At 44.4% G+C, this 22573-nt stretch overlaps 1 protein-coding gene across 4 annotated transcripts in view; it reads right to left on the minus strand.

Moving 5' to 3' along the window:
• pde5ab (phosphodiesterase 5A, cGMP-specific, b) overlaps positions 1-22573 on the minus strand; it is a 172437-nt gene that overhangs the window by 67058 nt on the left and 82806 nt on the right. For all 4 annotated transcript variants that reach the window (XM_068039289.1, XM_068039281.1, XM_068039272.1 and 1 more), the window contains exon 10: positions 4561-4736. In XM_068039289.1, coding sequence (XP_067895390.1) covers positions 4561-4736 — 176 coding nt within the window. The remainder of the gene's footprint in view (positions 1-4560; positions 4737-22573) is intronic.

Genomic DNA, 22573 nt, shown 5'->3' on the forward strand with positions numbered 1-22573 from the left:
TTCCAGGATTTTGGAACACTGTCCAGCGACAGTGAAGGAACGGCGATATAGTTCCAAGTCAGGATGGTGTGTGACTTGGATGGGCTCTTGCAGGTGCTGATGTTCCCATGCATCTACTGCTCTTGTCCTTCGAGGTTGTAGAGGTCATGGGTTTGGAGTGCTGTCTAAGGAGCCTTGGTGCGTTGCTGCAGTGCATCTTGTAGATGGTACACATTGCTGCCACTGTGAGTCAGTAGTGGAGAGAGTGAATGTTTGTAGATGGGGTGCCAATCAAGTGGGCTGCTTTGTCCTGAATGGTGTTGAACTTCTTGAGTGTTGTTGGAGCTGCGCCCATCCAGGCAAGTGGAGAGTATTCCATCACACTCCTGACTTGTGCCTTGTAGATGGTGGACAGGCTTTGGAGAGTCAGGAGGTGAGTTACTCGCCACAGGATTCCTAGCCTCTGACCTGCTCTTGTAGCCACGGTATTTTTATGGCTACTCCAGTTCAGTTTCTGGTCAATGGTAGCCGCTAGGATGTAGATAGTGGGGAATTCAGCGATGGTAATGCCATTGAATGTCAAGGGGAGATGGTTAAATTCTCTCTTGTTGGAGATGGTCATTGCCTGGCACTTGTGTGGTGCAAATGTTACTTGCCACTTATCAGCCCAAGTCTGGATATTGTCCAGGTCTTGCTGCATTTCTACACGGACTGCTTCAGTATTTGAGGAGTCGCGAGTGGTGCTGAACATTGTGCAATCATCAGCGAACATCCCCACTTCTGATCTTATGATTGAAGGAAGGTCATTGATGAAGCAGCTGAAGATGGTTGGGCCTAGGACACTACCCTCAGGAACTCCTGCAGTGATGTCTTGGAGCTCAGATTATTGACCTCCAACAACCACAGCCATCTTCCTATGCGCTAGGTATGACTCTAATCAGCAGAGAGTTTTCCCCCTGATTCCCATTGACTCCGGTTTTGCTCGGGCTCGTTGATGCCATACTCGGTCAAATGCTGCCTTGATGTCAAGGGCAGTCACTCTCACCTCACCTCTTGAGTTCAGCTCTTTTGTCCATGTTTGAACCAAGGCTGTAATGAGGTCAGTTGCTGAGTGGCCCAGTCGGAACCCAAACTGGGTATCGCTGAGCAGGTTATTGCTAAGCAAGTGCTGCTTGATGGCACTGTTGATGACACCTTCCATCACTTTGCTGATGATTGAGAGTAGACTGATGGGGCAGTAATTGGCCAGATTGGACTTGTCCTGCTTTTTGTGTACAGGACATACCTGGGCAATTTTCCACATTGCTGGGTAGATGCCAGTGTTATAGCTATACTGGAACAACTTGGCTCGGGGTGCAGCAAGTTCTGGAGCACAGGTCTTCAATACTATTGCAAGAATATTGTCAAGACCCATAGCCTTTGTAGTATCCAGTGCCTTCAGTCGTTTCTTGATATCACGCGGAGTGAATCGAATTGGATGATTTCTGGCATCTTTAATGCTGGGGACTTCAGGTGGGGGCCGAGATGGATCATCAATTCGGCACTTCTGGCTGAAGATTGTTGCAAATGCTTCTGCCTTATCTTTCGCACTCATGTGCTGGGCTCCCCAAGGCCCAGGGAGGAGAGGATACACGGGGGTCTCAATCTGCATTCTTTAAGGGAGGGGGTCTGGGATTATTGGTGGGAAAGTTCTGCTGGCATAAGGGAGGTACTGTGTACCATCCCTCCATTAACAGTGTATGCTCTGTGTTTGTTTGTGTTTGTGAGGGAGCAATGGCACACTAGGCACCCTGTTTGTGGGGAGGGTGCCAGAAAGGGCAGGAGCCTTAAGGTTATATGGATGGTGGGGGCAATCGATTATCTGGTAGGATCTTGATGTGGTCATGCTGTCCCACGCTGAGTGTTGGCCAAGATGGGCAATGTCATGGCACACCACATAGTTGATCCAGGAAAGCAGTTGATGTGCCCATCAACTCCAATCCCTGCCCTGTTAAGAACCTTCGAATACATGAAGGGTTCAACTTTATTTATCACATGGAAATAGGTATGGCTCATCCTACATTGTGTGATCCTCCGCTCGTGAGGATCTATATGCGCCAGAGGCAATATCAACAGGCAGGTGCAATCCACGTAGAGGCCCCCGGTCGTGAGCAGCAGCCCCCAAGGGGAGCTCGCCATTAAGATTGCCATGCATCTATAGGCCCCACATGACATGCCATTATCAGAGCACCAGTGTCAGAGGCGATTGCGCATGTAGAGAGGGTGGTGACATGTCTCTGTGCCCTGCTCAAGGATGACCTGCAGCCCATGGGGTTCTGGTGGACATCCCATGCCTTTGTTCCTCATAGTGGCAGCAGTTCTCAAGCCTGACGCCTCTGCAGCCTTTTAGGGGCTCACCAGAGACCTTTGTGGGGTCACACAGTCAGCAATGCACTGCTGCATCAGGGAGGGACAGTGAGTATGTCCGCGTCAGGACCGACTCTCAAGCCAGGCCCAGAGGGCCATTGGTTCTGGCACCATTGCCGGAGAACCATAGGTTATAATGTTCATAGACTGAACTCATGTGGCCATCAGGCCTACTGCCAGGCTACTACCTGCAGACATCACCATTAAAGAAGTCCTCTCAATCTAGGTGAGGCTGATATGTGATCACCGCAGATGCTTGCAGCGAATGTGTGACCGCTTCTCAGGCAGCTGCCGTGACACCTGGATCTTGCACCAGTCCTGGCTGCCACCGCTGTTCACTGAACTGGCTCAGATGGAGGGGTGGCTTCTTGGAGATAAGGGCTATCATTTGCAGACATGGCTCCCGACACCGGTGAGAGATCCCACTACTGCTGCAGAGGAGAGATACAACGCCAGCCACTGAGCTACAAGAGCAACCATTGAGCAGGAGATTGGCATACTGAAAGAGTGCCTCCAATGCCTGTATGGATAGGGTGATGCCCTGTACTACGGGCCAAAAAGGCCAGCTCTTTTCTTTGCTGCTCTGCACAACTATGCACCCAATAGGGGCCAGGCCTGGCATGATGAGGAAAGACGTCAACAGAATTCCTCCTCGGACTATGAGGATGCTGAGGACCTACACATGAAAGACGCATGGGAGGGCAGATGGCACCCAGGCTCTGCACGTAGGGCAAGCAGTGAGGGAGGTATGAAAGTGGCTTATCAGACAAAGGCTGTCTGCTCCATAGGAACCGAAATGAGCTCTGAAAGTCACACATCACCCTTGGTCACCTGCTACGCACCAGTCCACATCTGCAGCATCCCTGTGTAAAACATTAAAGGCAGCAGCTGACTGAGCCAATGTCCATGTCACTACATCCATGGAGACACTCATGAGTAATGGTGGCATGGCAATGATGTTATTGCATACGTTGGGTCTCCTGAAGGGCCAACGGTGCAAAGGGATGTGATATTGGCGCTACATACTGGCACACATTATTCACACAGAGAAAAGGACAGACATGTTGGTGAGGAACATTTAGTGAAAGACATATTTACATTGTTGTGACACCCGTGCATTCCCATTTATGTCAGTGTGTTCTCTGTAAACCTCTGTAATGCCTTTTATGGTCTATTTAAGTCTCACATTCTGGAATGTGCAAATTTAAGATTATTCACCCAGGTGCATCATGCCTACAAGAAGGAATGTTACACTTGAGTGAGAAAAGGGGATCGCAACTTCACAGGACACTGGGACACAGCAGGGTAAGTATGTGGCAGCAAAGCGGAAAGTGCTGGGTTCACTCAGCAGGTCAGGCAGCATCTGTGGGGAGAGAAGCAGAGTTAACTTTCAGGTCTGTGAACTTGAACAGGTTAACTCTGCTTCTATTTCCACAGATTCTGCATGACCTGCTGGATTTCTGCAGTACTTTCTGCTTTGCTGCCAGATTGACAGCAGCCTCATTCCTCAGCAGTCAGGTCAGTATTTCTTTGACAGCTGTCAGGAAGCAGGTGCTGGGGCGCTTAAAATAGGGCCCCAGCACCTGCTGCACAACTGTCAAAAAAACTCTCACTGCGCTGAATGTTTCACCTCTCCCCACGTAATATGGGGAGGGCGGCTCGGCGCTGTGATTCTAATGAGCCCCCGCACGTAATATCGCAGGGGCTCTGCAGCAATCGCTAAATGCGGGCGCCCCGCTGAGTTGAAAGGACCCCGCTGCGCAGCACGTGCCCGAATAAAATTCAGCCCCCAGACTGAAAGTCCTCTTTCTCAGCCATATCCCTCCCCGCCCATACTGGTGACTTTTTTTGGGATGGGTGGGCAAGGAAAGAGCAAGGCAGGCTAGAGCCATAGGTGTTTCTCTGAGTAAGGGATTACCTTGAAACGAGAGTCAGGGCAGTAGCAATAGGGCTGGATCACATCCTTCGCCGTTACCATGGGTAAAATGCAGCAACTGATGGATAATTGTAACAGCGCACCTCTGGCAACATAGCTACTCCTGCACAAGGGGTCTACTCAGAGACAATGGACCAGGGAAAGGAAGGTCACATGGAGTGTATAATGGTGCGCCGATCTGCAATGCTGAATTTAGCGACCAGCAGTGAAAATTGAAATCTAACCCATTCATCACTTACCTCGAGTGTCACAGTCTGTTTTGCCATGGCCATTTCAACAGTTTCATACATCTTAGTGTTCTGTATTCCCAATCCGCAAAAAATGGCAAATGCTTCCAGAAACTGCTCATCATTTTTATTGAAGGCTTTGATTTTGTCAAAGGTTTCACCCATTTTGTTCATCAGCTGACAGACACCTGCGTTGCACATATGACATACTGTCAGTTCAGTTATTGCAAGTATATGAGATATTGTACATCAGATGATACATGAGCTGGAATAACACATCAATAAGCTGACAGTCATGAATGGTATTTGTACAAAATTAATATGCTCGCTAAAATCACCCTAACATGCTACTGCTATGAAACATGCTTTAAATCGTGTTATTCTGTATGAAAGATAAGGCTGGACTTTATGTGACAGCAGTTCTATTTCTGACATTTTCCATTTGGCACCATATGATAGGTTGTAGAATTCTATGATAGAATGATGTGAGTTAAATTGCAATGGTGCTGGGGAGGAATTTTCAACTGCCAACTGCCCTTATCTCACTTGAAAAGTGAGCAGCCAAGCATGGAAAATCTGGTGGACACCTTGGGCATCTACTTGCCTGCCACATTCAATCTTCTATAATCATATTAAAAAACTATGATACAATCTCTGGTGGCCCTCTTAAATCACAAACAATTATATTTAACAAATATCAGTCACAGAAAGAAAGTGAGCCACAAAGCAATATTCACAATTCCAGTACCAGGTTAACTTGTAGTGATGTGAAAAATACAGATTAACAGTATCCAATCAAAAAAGATCACATCAGCACTATGCCTATCCTTGGTGGCATTTTGAGCTCTCCTTTAACCTATACTTTTTCTGAATGTCATCTGAGGACTTGAGCTCAGTACAACTGTTCAATTTTACAATGGGGGTCATTTTAGCCTAACTTGCCTGGTGGGAAATAAATAGCACTGTATTGGCCGGCTATTTAATTCCCTAGCTGATTTTATTTCCCATTTGGAAATGACTTTGCCCCTTTAACTGCAGCCTGCCCTTCAATACTGCATATTGTGGCCACACTTCACCATCCTCTACTCCCCTTCCCCTATGAGAGTTTCCAGGTTTTCAAAGACATTTCTACCCTAACAATGGCAGAACTCTCATCAATATCCCAGCCAGCATTATACAAAGAAGCTGATTTTGTAACTTTTTTCTGACGGGATTATTGTCTGTAGATATTAGTGCATGAAGTCTTGCTCTGCTGCATTCCCACCAGAGTAGAATTTCATAGCCTATATTTCTATTCAGTTTGTCAATAAAAATATTAGTTATCCTAGCAATTATCAGTTATCAGACAGTAACATATTCACACAGAGTGGGGAGGTGAGGAAAATTTGTTTCAGTCAACGAGTTACTATGATTTGAAAATCCTCTGCCTGAAAAGGTGGTGGAAGCAGGTTCAATCATAACTTTCAAAAGGGAATTGGATATACTTGAAAAGGAAACATATGCAGGACTATGGGGAAAGTGCAGGGGACTGAAACTAATTGGATAGCTCTTTCAAAGAGCTAGCACATGCACAATGGGTCGAATGGCTTCCTTCTGTGGTGTATCATTCCCATGAGACCCTGCCTCGGACCTCTGTTGGGCCCCCCAGTGCTATTTGACAGCAGGCAGGAAATTAACTGCCCGACATCGGAGAGCCATCCCTTTGAGGGACGAGTTCCCGCCTCCAGAGCTGTCGGCCAATCGGAGGGCTGGCAGCTCTGCAGTACCAGCAGCGCCACCAGGAGCAGTGGCCACTGTCGATACTGCAGGAGGCCCTGCAGCAGAGAAGAGTGAAGACCACCCCAGGACAGGTGGGTGAGGCTGGTTTTGCCAGGGCGATTCAGACAGGCTCTGGTGACAGGGTGGTGGTGGGCGGGGGTGTTAGTGTGGGTTTTACCTGGTGGCATCTGCTTGCGGCGGCAGGCCTGTCCGCCTTCAATAAAATTGAGATGGAGGTGGGAAGAGGCCCTTATGTGGCCAATAATTGCACTTTTAAGGGCCTCAATATGCCTGGGGTTGGAAGGCCACCCGCAGCCTTCTCCTGCCTGGAGTAAATTGGAAGGCTTCGGAAAGGTAATGGACACTCCCCCTGCCATCTGCACACGCAATTTTATGGGGACCCCCCACCTCCTCTCTCATCCCTAGGGGTCCATAAAATTTAGCACCATGATTCTATTAATTTCAGCCTTTTCTAGTGTAAATGTGATGGCAAAGCATTAATCTAGCATGCAAACCTCCTCCTGGTCAAGCCACACTGAAAGAACAGATTACTGTAAAAAGTACATCATCTGTAGAGGATTAAGTTCAATTTTGGGAACTGCAATGAATCCATTGGGACAGAAATTATTTTATAAAATCCTCAAATTGTAACAATGATCTTACTCAATCTTCTGCTGACCTAGTCCTATTTTCCTGAGTTTTTACTCTTGCGTAAATTGGATATTTAGGGTAAAATTTGGATAGATTTCGGTAAATTTGGATATTTCGGGTAAAATTTGGATAAATTTGGATATTTATGGTAAAAAATGAGTATTATCAGAAATTTTAGAAGAGCTTGAATTTATATAGAATCTTTTATGACCTCATGACATCCCAAAATGCTTTAAAGTCAATAAAATACTTTTGAAGTGGAGTAATTGTTGTAATGTAGGAAACACGACTGCCTGTTTGCACACAAGGGGCCTGGCAGCGGGCAAAGTGCGGGCCGCGCCCCGCCGTGCTCTTGTGTGTGGCAGCTTATTTAAAGATGCAGGGTGGCTGCCCACACCCCCGGATCAGGTTGTGGGGGCTGCCTCAGCGACGCCATGAACAGCGTCAGCTGTCTCTGTGCAGGCGCTGGTGCCCTTTTTAAAGGGCTGCCAGACCTGCTCAGAGAATGCAGAGTTTCCCACCCCCCACACAGCCCCCACCACCCCTCCCCCCCCCGCCCAACTACACCAAAAAAAAATGGTTGGCCTGTTCCACCCCTGCCAATATACTGAAATTGCAGAGTTGCCCCGTTCTTCCTCCAACTTGTAGACCCAGTAAAAACACATATAGTAAAAACACATATCGTAAAACACTTAAGGACTTAATTGAAACAAAGGGGATAGTCACACAACAATGAACAGTATGTTAAAGCATAGGGGGGCTGGGTGGCAAGGGGCCACAGTACACAGATGGCCAAGGAATTGTAGACTGTGTAGAAAAGACATATTGATGATCTCAGACACTGTCCTCGCGCATAGCAGATATAGTGAGTTGTCATGGACACCAGATATGATTAGACTCATAGTAGACAATGGGAAACTGTGAAGTTTTGAACAGGTTCTCACTAAGCCAAATAAGGAATTATCATTATGTCATTATACCAGACCCCTATGAGTAAGTAAGAGGGGAGGGTCTTAGAAACAAGATTTAACCCCTGACTGAAACTAGGGAAGGCACGAGAACCCCAGGGAAGAACACTCGAGAAGATACCCTGAGCCAGGGGCTCAGAGAACAGAAGAGCAGCCGCAAGTCTGAGACTGATCACTTCGTGTCTTGACGGGTAGTATACTGTACAAGTAGTGAGAGCTTGTACTTGATGATTTAGTGTGTGAATAAAATATTGAGATACCTTTCACCAATTGGATTTCGTGGATTCCTTCAGAGTAGAGTGCGTGTTAGGCACAACAAACTGCACAAAATGCAGAGGTACTCCTTCCCCCCCACACTAAAAATGCAGAGTTGACCACCCATCCCCCCACCCCCTCCCCGCCACTACACTAAAACTGCTCTGATCCCCCCTTCCCCATCTCGGTGGCGCCAGCTTTCCCTGGACGGGAAAGTGAAGGCACAAGTGCCACATGTTGCACTGCAGATCCGAAACCGAAGGTAAGATTGCGGGGAATTGGATTTAAATGTATGCATAAAGTTTATTTAAATATTTAAAGTCAGGTCCCGTTGCCAAGAGGCAGGGGGGCCACCATGGAGCCTCGCCGCCGCATGGAAGATCGGGCCTGGCAATCCTGGCGTCGGGCTCCGTGGTGGGCCGCTGACATTGCGATCTTCTGGCCCCCTCAACATGGAGCCCGACATTGGGAGCTCAACAAAATTCAGCCAGGGTCTCCCAAAAAGCAATGAGATAATAACCAGATAATCTACTTTCCCCATCTCGTCTTCAAATAGTGTCATGGGATCTTTTCCACCTGAGGGGCCAGCGGGGCTTCAGTTTAACGTTGCATCCAAAAGACAAGAAGTATCCTGAAGTCTTTGTTGATGTATGATGAGCTTGAATACAGATGGCATGCTGCTGAAGACTCATTCACTGTAAAATATTGGGCAGAATTTTGTTCTGCGCTTGGAGGCGGGCACGGAGGCTGGAGATGGGGGGCTAACAAAATAGCAGGGGCTGCTGTTCCCAAATATGAGCTTAATGTTCAACCATGATATTTTAACCTTGCCCCACTGGCAGAAACTGGGTGCACAGACATTCAAAATGGTTTGAACAACTTATTTGCAGCAATCCTACTGCCCACCCCTAGGTTGCAATGTTAACCTGCTTTTCTGACCAGGTGCAAGGGACACCTTGTCCGTTGGATTCTTCTTTAAATATAGAAATCGGGCTCTGATGATGTTATAGGCACCCGATTGCAATTTTAACTTGCGCTCTGTGCAGGGAAGTATTGTGGTTTTCCCACCATGCCAATCTGGTGGCCAGTGGAGCCAAGGCCAGAAGATGCCCATAAAAGTCGGTGTTTTTTTCAAGTTTCCTTGTGGGTCACGGTGAGCAGAAGTGATCCTTCTCCTTCTCTGACTGTGAGGCCCTCCCGACCATTCCATCCCAACTGCTTACTTGCATGCAGTGTGGCATTCCTTGGGCTCCTCAGCAGTAGCTTCTTGACATCCAAACTCCTTTCCTGCCCATCGGCCAACTACTACTGCTGACTGCTTGGGGGTGGAAGACTCATGGGGGCTATGCAGGTGAGACCCAGAATTTAAAATATCCTGCGTGTCACACTGCAAAAAGCTGGACCATTTGCCACACACTTTGGTCCTAGCCAACATGAAAATCATCCCTAACATCTTGACCCAACATATTTTTAGTCCTGATTACTGTTTTGATGACTTTTTATAGCATACTTTTGGCTGGTAATTATTATACTTTTGAAAGAAAGTGTCGCATTAACGCTTAAGTATTTGGGTGCTAGAAGAATAAGCTATATTCTATTTACAAAAAGCTCTTTCCAGAGACAGCAAAGATAAGCAATTTTTAGTTAATAGTTAACACATTTCACTGCTGGGTCAGGCCTTCATAGACTACAGTAGCATTTCTGCACTAAAATCAAAAACTCAACAATTTATTTTGTGACGGAAGTCACACATGCCAAATGGAACTATTAATTTTGTCATATGGAACACTGCTTGAAACTTTTTACTGGACACTACAAATAACTGTTTCAAAAAAGAAACCTGAATAGGTAAAAAACGACCACGCACATTTGCATCTTGAGAAGACAAAGGCTGGCTGAGAGACAGAAGTAAATTACCCCAGTCCAGCTGGAATAATGGGGGTGCTCCCTGATTCAATTAGTGAGATTAGTTTTGTCAATAGTGGTAATCAAAAGATGTCAACACCCCTTTGACTTTGAAAGAGCCAAACTCCCCCACCCAACCCCCACAGAGTATGTCTGAAAGACTCTGAAATTCAAACAACCCTCCAGGAACTGCTGTTTTAAAAAAGAGATGGTCATGTGACACACCTGCTGGTGTAACACTGAGGTTTTTGAATTATGCCTCAGAAAGTAAAAAGACTGCAACTGAACTTCAAGAGAAAGGATCTCACTCTCTCTCTCTGTCTCTCTCTCTCAAGCAAAGTCCCAGGGAAAACCATGGTAGCAGCTTTTAAGCCACAAACTACAGAAAATTACAGGCGACCACCAAGAAGACAGTTGAAACCTCCTTTCAGCCTTCTGGAACCAGAGAAGCAAGCCTGAAATTGTGCACGTGGCCCAATTGAGGACTGCAAGATTTTAACTTCAATTAAGGACTTTACAACCCAGCATCTGAATTCCATTTATTACAAACTACAACCTCCCAACTCTTTCTTCCTGTCTGTATCTATTTGTTTGTGTGTGTGCCTCTCATATGCCAGTGAGTGTGGATGCGTCGCATATTTTAGTAATTTTAACCAGTTTTAAGTCATAAGGGTAATAAACTTATATCTTTCTTGTTTAAATGCAAGAAAACCTGTCTGATTGGTTTATTTGTAATTATATTTGAGGAACAGTGAGCAAGGGCTCACTGAAGTGGTAAGCTAAAATCACTGTATTAAAAAGATAAACTCTGTTCCGGCCAAACCAGAGAAGGGGCAAGAGGAGAGCCTGAAACCCCTTCCTCATCTAGTCGTAACAATTTTTAAGGCTATTCCTTATATACTACAAATCAGTTGTAAATGCAAGACTAATTACCATCCAGTAGGCACATCAAAGGACTTCCAATGACAGTGTAAACATTGACACCAAAATTCAAACAGTTTACATTATTTAAATCCTAAAATAAGTAATTTGAGACAGGACAAGTACTAACTGTAGCATCCTTAGGAGGAAGAACCCATCAGGGTGATTTTAAAGCCTAAAAACAGTTGCATTTGGTCTGATGGGAAATTAAAATGACAAAAAATTTCAAATCCGAACCAAAACTTTCTCCAAAACACCCACTTACAGTTTTGATGGAGGCAGGATGAGGGGCAGGCAACCAATCTGCACTTATGAGGCAGGTCATAGTTCACAGCTTTTAAGGGAATTGTGTGCCCTTATTTTAACAAGTTTCTATTTTTAACTGCTGTCGGCTGAGTTTCCCTGGCCTCAGGAAACCTGGCAGGTAAAAGGAGACAAGGGCTGGATCTATAAGCCCTGCTTGTGGAAAAGGAGGAGCAGGAGTGTTTTCTCCAGGCCCAACAAGTTAACTCTGTAAAGTCCAGCCCCCCCCCCAACAATGATCTCTCGGACTCCCCACTTCCACGAATTCCCCTGAACTCCCCGCAATCACTGAACAATCATAATAGGCTGCATTTTCGGAGGCGAGCTTCAAAAATGACGGGGTGCACACGCGAGATTTACTCCACGGAGCTGCCGCGATATTTAGCGTTGTGGTTCATTTAAATGGCCGGGACGAACCGCGCACCCCTCCACCCCCGATGACGTGGAGGGAGCGGGTGCTCCGTCCCCAGCAAGGTCATTTGGCGCCACTGCACAGGCACCAGTGCCATTTTAAAAGGGCTTAGAGCCCTTACTGACAGTTTCAATTTTTAAAGAGACATTGCATTTGAAACTATCAAAAATAGTTTGAGTACTCCTTCCAGCCCGTCTCCCACCTCCCGATAGCCTTATCTTCATTCCTGCTCTCTCTCTCCCCAAAATGCTTACTTTGAATATCTGACCTTCCCCGCCCCCTCCTCAAAGTTCAGAAACTTTTACCATTACCCCTTCTCATTACGCCCTTGACTAATCAGGTAAGTTTTTCCCTCCCCCCCCCACATTGAAATATTTACTCTTCCCCACTCCCCACCAGTGTCCTGCATGGTATTTTATGGTCAGAGATTGGACGGTGCGGGAGTGCCGGCCACCGGCTGTAATATGGGAGCAGGATGGCCGGCGCGACAAGATAAGTAATTATTCCTTTATTTTAATAAATTTACCAAGCAGCGGTTGGGAGGGCCGCCCTGAGGCCTCGCTGCCACCAGGAATATGGGGCTGGGCCTTCCCAGCATCGAGGCCCATGGCAGGCCTCTCCCGGAGGCATTTTCCGGGCCCCTCGACCATGGTTCCCAACGTCGAGGGAGGCTAGTAAAATTCAGCCCAATGTCTCCATTCTCCCCAACTCTACAAAGTCTCTGCTCCCCCCCCATCTCTACCCATTACCCCCCACTCCACCCCGTACTACTAAACCCACTTGCAGCCTTTCCTGCCAGACAGGCAGACTACGAAGCCCGTCAATCAAGCTGACTGTCGAGTGGGAAATATGGCAAAAAAAGTTCAAGCACACAAAGGAGTTTTAACTCCAGGTCTTTCAAGGAAACACGTGTTTCCGAGATTCTCAACCATAACTCCTCTCCCCGCCTGCACCCCACTCTGAGATCGTGCCTCGGTAAATATTGGAGTTGAATACTTTAGACCTATGGTTCCCAGAACTCTCCACCATTGAGTGTTCCCTCACCTCATGTCTGGGTGCGTTTTGAACATTTGATAGAGATTGATTGCTTTGATTAGTTAAAACACCATTATCACTGCCAGGGTAATAGAAGGCAAATTAGCCGGACCTTGCTCTTTTTTCATCTAGCAATTCCTATGTTCCTACAAGACTACTGTTCTGAAACTACTCTCTAATACAGTATTATATGTCCCATTGATTGTATAGATGATTTTATAACTAATATTCCATTTTCAGCTGCACTGGCTAAACATGCCACCTCTGGTGTAGTTTGTCACTGATACACAAAGATGGTTGCACTGAAGGACAAATGATTCTGATTCAGTTCTTCAAGTTGATGAAGCAATTTTATGGATTGTTTATATTATTTTACTTTAGAACAACTTTGAAATGTTTATGGAGTCAGTTTTGCTGATTCTGCTTGAAAAAGTGTGTTTTAAAGGTGAAATTAACTTCAGTGTCCAAATGGTGCAGCAGACTGCCTCTGTAAAATACTTTGCTGGCAATCCAATTCAAAATTGGTTTTATGGCACTATCAGATTTTTAAAGATTATTTTGAAAGAAAACTCGCAAGATTTTATAGACTAAATTCTAAATCTTTCTGGGTTTTACATTTATTTTAATACACATAGACAATGTTGAACATAATAGTAATAATATCTTTGTCATATTAATGAGACATCTGCAGCACAAAATCAAAGTAATCAGAATAATGATAACCTGACTGACAGAGCCATTGTTGCCATCACTCAGAAAAAACAGCCATGTTATTGACAGACATATATGTAGATGACACAACCTCACACAAGTACACAGAGAGACAGCAGCAGAAATTGTGCTGACAGAATGCACTGACTGTACAGATGCACTGAAAAAAGGGCCCAGCATGACACATGTCAATCAAATTAAGGGCAGTGGATATCACTGCACACTTGGATGCCCGAATTATCAACATATAATTATTTTATCAACACCAATCGTCATGCACTGTTGGCTAATTAAATGTTAAGAGCAGCACCCTTTACTTCAATGCCATATCCCAATCTTGCTTGTTTTGCCAACAATTTCCTAAAGATTCAATATTTCAACCCCATTTTCACAGTAAACAACAAATGATGCTAAACGATGACAGCTTTCATCTTTTAACTCATGGAAGTCCAAAAAGGTTCATTGTGAAGCGGTAATGCAATCTGCAAATAAGATATTTTAGCAGTTGTCACCTTTTTATTGCTACACACTAAACTATGCTCGCACCCCTGCACACCCCCCAACCGTTAAGATATTTCAACATATATCAATCTTGAATAGACTCAAGTAGCATTTTCTTTCCGTTAAGGTACAGCTCAAAAGTACTTCTGCATATTAGTAGATACTTTACACCCACCTAAACTGATTGATATGTCAAAGTTTTTTTGACATATTGAAGGATTTTTCACCTTCAGCACCTGAGTGATAATCCAACTGAACTGGTCACCTGCCCACTGTATATTATCATTTCATTGATTTCCAACCAGGCGGAGAAGGTAAAAATTATCACTACTTCATTCAGATTTTGACAGAGTAACCAAAGAATTATAGATGTTGGGGAGTAATAAAGCTGTAACATCAAATCTAGGTTCAGATGATATCATATGCTAGGAAAGCAAAATTTGAGTAGTTTATGGCTATCTGCTGAATCCTGAGTTTAAATTACAATCTGAGGATGCTGTTTCACAATAAAAGGATCATTAATCAATGAATTATTACTGTATTACAAAATGTTTCATGTGCTGTAGCATACAGTGGGCCCAAGATTCTGGAGGGTAGGGAGAGCAGAAATGAAGCACAATCTGACAGGCAGATTGCTATTTATCGTTGAACCCAAATTCACCAGTCTTCTATCTCATTTGCCCTCTGTCAGAATTCCTAATCATGGGAGGGGGGGCCTGTATGTCTTCCTCCCATCCTCTCACAACAGCAATTTGGGGATGTAACTTGGGATGTTCCCAAGATAAACTTAAAATTACATCCAGTTAACATATTAGGCTGAATGAATCCCACATGAACCAAGAGTAGTCGTGGGCTCCATTGTGGGACTCCTAAAGGCCCCAGAAATTTTAAGGCCCTAAAGTAATTGATTCCAGAGGAATTACTTACGAATACACGGACATACGAATTAGGAGCAGGAGCAGGCCCCTCGGCCCCTCAAGCCTGCTCTGCCATTCAATAAGATCATGACTGATCTGACTGTGACCTCAACTCCACATTCCCACCTACCCCTGATAACTTTCCACCCCCTTGCTTATCAAGAATCTATCTACCTCTGCCTTAAAAATATTCAAAGGCTCTGCTTCCACTGCCTTTTGAGGGAGAGAGTTCCAAAGACTCACGACCCTCTTAGAGAAAAAGTTTCTCCTCATCGCTGACTTAAATGGGCAACCCCTTACTTTTAAACAGTGACTCCTAGTTCCAGATTCTCCTGCATGAGGAAACACCCTTTCCACATCCACCCTATCAAGACCCCTCAGTATCATATGTTTCAATCAAGTCACCTCTTACTCTTCTAAACTCCAGCCTATCCAACCTTTCCTCAAAAGACAACCCACCCATTCCAGGTATTAGTCTAGTAAACGTTGTCTGAACTGCTTCTGCAATCTCTCACCATTTAGCTAATATGCTTCTTTTTTATCCTTCCTGCCAAAATGGACAATTTCACATTTTCCCACATTATACTCCATTTGCCAGATCTTTGCCCACTCACTTAACCTATCTATTTCCCTTTGTAGCCTCCTTATGTCCTCTTCAGAACTTACTTTCCTACCTACCATTGGGTCATCAGCAAATTTAGCAACCATACCTGCAGTCCCTTCATCCAAGTCATTTATATAAATTGTAAAAAGTTGAGGCCCCAGCACTGATCTCTGTGGCACACCACTCATTACATCTTGCCAACCAGAAAATGACCCATTTATGCCTACTGTCTGTTTCCTGTTAGCTAGCCAATCTTCTATCTACACCAGGAGCTTTTATTTTCTGCAATAACCTTTGATGTGGCATTTTATCAAATGCCTTCTGGAAATCTAAGTACAATACACCCACCTGTTCCACTTTATTCACAGCACATGTTACTTCTTCAAAGAACTCCAATAAATTGGTTAAACATGATTTCTCTTTCATAAAACCATGTTGATGTTGTCTGATTACCCTGAATTTTTCTAATAGTCCTGCTATAATGTCTTTAATAATAGCTTCTAACATTTTCCCTATGACTTGCTGAATGTAGCCCCATCATTTCCATTGGGGACTGAAGTTTCTTTCTTGACTTCAATCTTTAGCCTGATAAATGCCGTGGACTCCTCCCTTGGGGAGAGGGTGCTTTGATTATCTGGCAGTAGCATAGGGTGGGCACCTCTATTCTATTTCCACAGGAAGGGACAATCTGCCTCAAGTATGTAAATTACCTTGTTCCCATGCTTTGGGTGCAGGCAAACAGCCTGGCAAAGTACTGGGCAGAAAGCCTGCTCTGCTATTCCTCTGCCCCTTTCGAAATTTCCACAGAATTTCAGATTCCACGTGTATTATCGTGCTTATTACGGACAATTTAAAAAAAAATTATGCCTCTAATTTCTGATTTAGATTCTATTCTTTCTGCCTACTTCTTCTACCCTTTTTGTATCCCTGTCACACTTTTTCTGTTGTTATTGCCCCCATTTCATTTGCCTGTGGCTCTTTATCACTCACTCTTTTGGCTCCTCTTTGCTCTTTCAGCTAATTCTTCTGTTTGTCTTCTACTCTTTCTACATGTTAGAACAGTGATTTACTCAATAATCATTTATCTTTGTGTTGCATTTGAGGGATGGGGCTCACAAATAGGAAGAATGACCAGTCTCAACAATCCTGGTGTGTTATTCCTTCCTGAAACAATATGCTGTATGCACAAAAGGTAGCAGTGTTTGTACGAGGATATTTTTTGACTGACGACCAGATTGCTCATTGAGTGACTTCCAGTTTTTAGGAGTTGCCTCTATTGAGCAGAAGATGACAATCTGAAGCTGCATTTGGAAAGTTGTCCACCAGACTAATATTCCTGAAGTGTCATTGATACACTGAGCAAATTTTCTGCACCTATTCCCTACTGGAGCAGCAGGGCCATTTGCAGGTTGGGGTCCTGTTTTACTAATTGGTGAGCTTTGACAAGGCTTTTACCCAGACACACAACATTATTATACTACCTCTGGGTTCCCTGACCAATCAGGGAGTGCAAGCGGGATGATGCGCTTAAACGAGCAATGAAGAATCTCTATTTAAAGGGATCCCTGCAGGGCTATCAATGGCAGCACTGAGTGAAGCATTGAAGATAGCAGTAGGAAGAAGGAAACTGCTGCAGCATGTGCTACCCCCAGCCTGGTTCGCAGACTCATGCCTGGAAGTCAGTATGCAGTGACGGCACGAAAAGAAGTCCTATTCCCTGGGGATGGGAGGAGGAGGCCAATCAGCCTCACCAAGCAGAAATGACCAGATGCAGAGACAGTGTCCAGGACCTAAATCCAGTGCTGCAAAAAGTTTAATAACCACATGAAATCCAGCAAGGTGAGTGCCCCACAACTTTCAGCTGGCAGCCATCACCCTCAAACATTCTCCTGCACAGCACTCCACTGTCTGAAGTACCTTGATGTCACACGTATCCCATTCTCACCCACCTCCTCCTCAAATTTCCATCTCAACAGACATCACTCAAACTCACCCTCATCCTGTTGCCCTCTTGCACCCATTCCTCACAGTCACCCTCCTCGAATGTTCACCCTCCACCCTCAGCAATCACTTCATTTCTCACATTCAGAGCTCTCTGCCTTTTCTCATTGCAAGAGAAGAGAGTCCACAACTCAGGGAAGGGCAGAGAACCCGGGGTGGAGCTGCAGCCAGGCCACCTTGACCACGATGGAGGAGGAAGTACTTGAGATCGGCAGGGTGGCACCAGTACTGGCCGTTGGTGATGGAGAGATGGAAGTGGCCCCAAGATCTGGCGACAGCATTAGATGAAGCACTGCCACTTGGCACTGTCACTCATGCTGAATCAATGTCACCAATATATTAAATGTCATGATCTGCGCTATGCTAATGAGTGTATGCTGGCCCACACCAATGGCCTGCACACTATGGCTGCCAGTTTACGGAAGATCAACCAAAGCATAGCCTTGGTGGCTGAACGCCACACTAACATGTAGCGAAGTGCTCTCCTGCTCCTGGCTCGGCAGGTAAGTGCAGCTGGGCCCTGAGAGGGAAGATGGAGAAAGGGCTGATGGCAGTGAGGGCTCTGACGGAGAATTCCAAAGATTCACAATCCTTTGAGTGAAGGAATTTCTCGTCATCTCAGGCCTAAATGATTGGCTCCCTTATTCTGGGATTGTGCCCCTGTGTTCTAGATTCCCCAGCCAGGGGAACCAACCTCTCAGTGTCTACCCTGTCAAGCCCTTTCAGAATCTTGTATGATTCAATGAGATCACCCTTTATTTTTCTAAGCTTCAGAGTATAGGCCCAATTTACTCAGCCTTTCATCTTGGGAAACCCCTCTCAACCTAGGAACCAATCTAGTGAACCTTTGCTGTACTGCCTCCAATCTAAGTATATGCTTCCATAGACATGGAGACTAAAACTGTGTACAGTACTCCAGGTGTGGTCTCACCAAAGCCCTATATAATTGTAGCAAGCCTTTCTTATTCTTATACTCCAATTCCCTTGCAATATTTATCATCACATTTTCAATGAAGTACTTCAGAACAGATGTTGCTGGCCAGACCTTTGCCAAAGCTTTGGTGAATGCGATAACAGTTTATTTTCAGCCAGTTAAATTTATTGTGCCTGGTAGAGCAAAACAGGCAATAATGCATTAGCAGCTTGTTGTACACTCCATCCATGGAAAAAGAAAATCAGGTGGAGTGTAAAAGGGACTGCTGATACAAGATGTTGTACTTCTGCAAAGATGAATTTCATGTTGTTTTGTGTCTTTCAGTGTTTCAAAATTGGCCTCTTCATACATTTCAATCCATTGTTTTAAATATAATTTCTTCATCAGATATATTGGGCAGTATTTTGTGTTTTGGGTCAGCACCCCGATGCGGGATCAAATGGTGGTCCTCACCTGCACTGTACTGGGAGCAGTAATCTGGCAGTGATTTCTCCTGATCTGACCAATTGGTGGTGTAAGGCATTTGAATATCTCTTGCATTTTTGTTATGTTGTGAGGCATTTGTTAATATCTCCTGCATTTCTGTTCATAAGTAAACTGTGACCAGCTGGGGTGTGGGCCAGCGTGTGGCGCTCACCCAGTGGTAAAAATGTGGAGGTGAAGGACATTAGGAAGAAGCGAGAAGAATCCTGACCGAAGACATGATCGCTGGGGTTCACATTGGACTTTTTAAAAATAAAGACAGCGTAACTGAACAAACACACACACACACACACACACACACACACACACACACACACACACACACACACACACACACACACACACACACACACACACACACACACACACACACAGACAAGTCAGGACATGCCACTGATGTTGTATCCTGGCTGTTACAACATCAAACAGCCTGTCTACAACCACACTCATGGACAATGTCCTTTTTAAATATGCGTGAATGGTTTCCTTCTTGCCTTATCAAGATGCAGATATCACATTCATGGGTAGTATGCACTTAAGAACTCCCCCTGCTGAGAGCAGGATATGACCATATGCATAGCCAGGGTGGGATTGATAAGACACTGAAACCCAATCGGAGGACCCAATTCAAAACATTACCTTATATGTTGAGGGACCAGGGTCAAAAAGGGGTATAAAGCCACAGCTGCACGCGGGAAGTGTGACTTCGTCAGTCACAGGAAGTCATGCGGGAAAAGTCGTTCAGCGGAACTGACTATCCGGGAACGAGCCCTGTACACGGGTCTGCTAAGAAACTGGTGTTGTAAGTATATACTATTGCTTGGTGAGTTAATAAAGGTGTTTCACGTAAAGTGTAAATTGTATCCAAAGTCTGTTTCGTGTGATTGATACTCAGTATGGGGTCAGGACCTTACAGGGAAGTGATACCCCTTTTTTAAGAGTCTTAGAGTGGCCAGAGGGCATGTTTACCATCCAATTAAGGATTGCAGGTGGGACACCTCTCAGCAACTTTAAAGAATCTAAAATTAAAAATGGCTACAGCTACCGGGCTACCATTGTCAAGGGAGAGGCCGCCTCCAGACAGCTGCCTGTTCTTGACTCTGTGGCAGGCCCGCAGGCTGACTGGAAAATTCCAGTTGGCCTTTTATAATTGGCCTTTAACTTACCCTAATTGGCTACCCACCATTTTGGGCAGGCAGCCCTTCTATTCCCGATCCCACCTCTGGCAAAATGGCTCGGGGGCGGGATGGATCCAGCAAACAGCTCGCTGGCCAGTGGCGCAAAATTATGTGTCAGCCTGGCTCTTTTCTCACCCCCATTTCGGGGTAAAAATTATACCCATTAATATACAAATAGCCTGTTTAAGGAACAATTCTATAACTTTTTCCATTTTATGGCTGCATTCCTATTTCTCTGTATACTGCCTCGTTGGCTTTGTGAACTTATTAATGGTGCAGATTCCCAGGGCAGGAAGAGTTTCAGAGAAATAATGTGGATGGAGATTGATCTATCCATCTATCTATTATTATGGACAGGTAGGAAACGATAGGGATAGTTTCCCTTTTTCATCTCTCAAATGACAGAAGACAGAGTTTTTATTATAAATATGTTTTAACCCCTGAGCATGTTAGTGGTCAACAAACAAACATATAACAGGTTTCCTCGTAGGTTTAAAGAAAGATAAATGTTTGTTAAAAAACACCCGAAAATATTCACAACATCGCCCATGCTCACACACACACAGTGACACACACACACACTGTTATGAAAGTGTTTTTTTTTAAATATGCTTTTAAGGAGTCTTACTTAAATTGTGGAAATGGATTCATTTTGAAGTCTGAAGAAATGCTGGACTTTGTTTTTTTCATTGGGGTCATTGAAAGGACACGTGACTGTGAAAACAATTACTGGAAGAATCAAGGAGTGCTATAAACAACCTTTACTGGAGATCACCTGCCTTAAGATAAATAAACAACAGGAACTTTGGACTAAGGGGAGATGTTTACAGAGAAGCCACATGTCAAGGTTTATGGAGGTCAGGAGATTGACTTTCTGTTTGGGGTTTGGATATTGTTTTCAGTTCAGTTGAGGTGTGAACTGTTTTGAAGAGAGTTAAAGATCAGTGTGCCAAGGAAAAAACACCCAACTCATCTCTTTCCTCCTGTTGCTGAAAAACCCTGCGTATTCAGTGCAATAACTGAAACCCACATTTCTCCTGAAAAGCTGGAAAAAACCTGCCAGATTAATTCTTGACGCCGCCTGAAAAGAACTGCTCCAAAAAAGATCCCAGTGACCTGCCTACATGTATTCGGATACCAGACCAAAAGGGACACTGACATCATTCCACATCTTCTTTTCTTTCTCTTTGAGAATTAGCAAGCATTTGACCAAAGTTTTTTTTTGTAACAGAGCTCTGCAGAGAGAATTTCTCTATTTTTTTTCTCTGTGTGTGTGTGTGTTCGTGTGTGGGGGATTTAATCTGTGTGTTAATGCTTTGCTTCAACACTGGATAAGTCGTGTTTTTCTCATAAACTGATAATTTTGTTGTTTATTAAAGAAACCTGGTTGGCATATTTTCTTCCGGGGTGAAGAGTAGAGTATATGATTGACTGTATCGGTAACTGGGTAAATGTTTTAAAAATATATGTTGTGACCTGTGGAGAAGTGGGAATAGAAAACAGTGCACTCCTCCCACCTCGGTCCTAACATATAATTGGGGGCTTTCTGTGGGATAACACGATGCCGATGGCGTGCAATTGTAAGTTGGGTAATAATAATTGAAAAGAAGAAAAGGAAAAAACTGTTTTCTTGTGCATTGGAGTAAAGTTTACATTATTGGAATGTCTTTGTCAGTTGTTATGACCTTTCTGGGGAGGGAGGATTTATCCCTGAGTGATTTGTGAAACTTAACAAAGGTTAGGCTAAAGGAATTGGCAGAAAAGTTGGCATTAGATTAAAACCAGGGGCTAAGAAAGCAGACATAATTGAAATAATAGGAAAGCATTTGCAATTGGAAGAAGAAAAAGGCAATCCAGATTGGAGTTCAGTTGAATTAGCTAAAATTCAGTTGCAGATGAAGCTGCTTGAACTTGAAAAGAAAAAAGAAAAAGAATAGGAATTGAAAAAACCTGAGCTTGAGCAGGAAAAACAATTGGAAAAACTTAAGCTTGAACAAAAAAGAGAATTGACAAGAAAAAGCTTGAATTTGACAGAGAGGAAAGGGCGAAAGATAGAGCATTTCAAAGAGAAAGCAAAGAAAGGGAATTCGAAGTTAAAAGCTGGAACTAAATCAAAAGGGTGGCCTTGGTTCCAAGGGAAATTCTGGTGAGAAAAGATCTGACTCCAGCCCAGGACCCAGTGGAGATTTGTTTAAATTTGTGGAATCCCTCCCAAAGTTTGAGGAAAGGGACATGGAGGTAATTTTCATTTCTTTTGATGAAGTGGCCGAAGGAAAGCTGGACAATGCTTATGCAAAGCAGGTTGATGAGTAGAGGTCATGAAGTTTATGCCATGCTTTCTGAGGAGGCGTCTGCAGATAATGACATGGCAAAAAAGGATATTCTCGCTGCTTATGAGTTAGTCCTTAAAGCTTACTGAGAGAAATTTCAGAACCTCCAGAGACAGCCTGGGCAGACTTATACAGAATTTGAGAAGGTAAAGCAAATT

This window comes from Heterodontus francisci, chromosome 1, assembly GCF_036365525.1.
Source record: "Heterodontus francisci isolate sHetFra1 chromosome 1, sHetFra1.hap1, whole genome shotgun sequence".
Lineage (NCBI taxonomy): Eukaryota > Metazoa > Chordata > Chondrichthyes > Heterodontiformes > Heterodontidae > Heterodontus > Heterodontus francisci.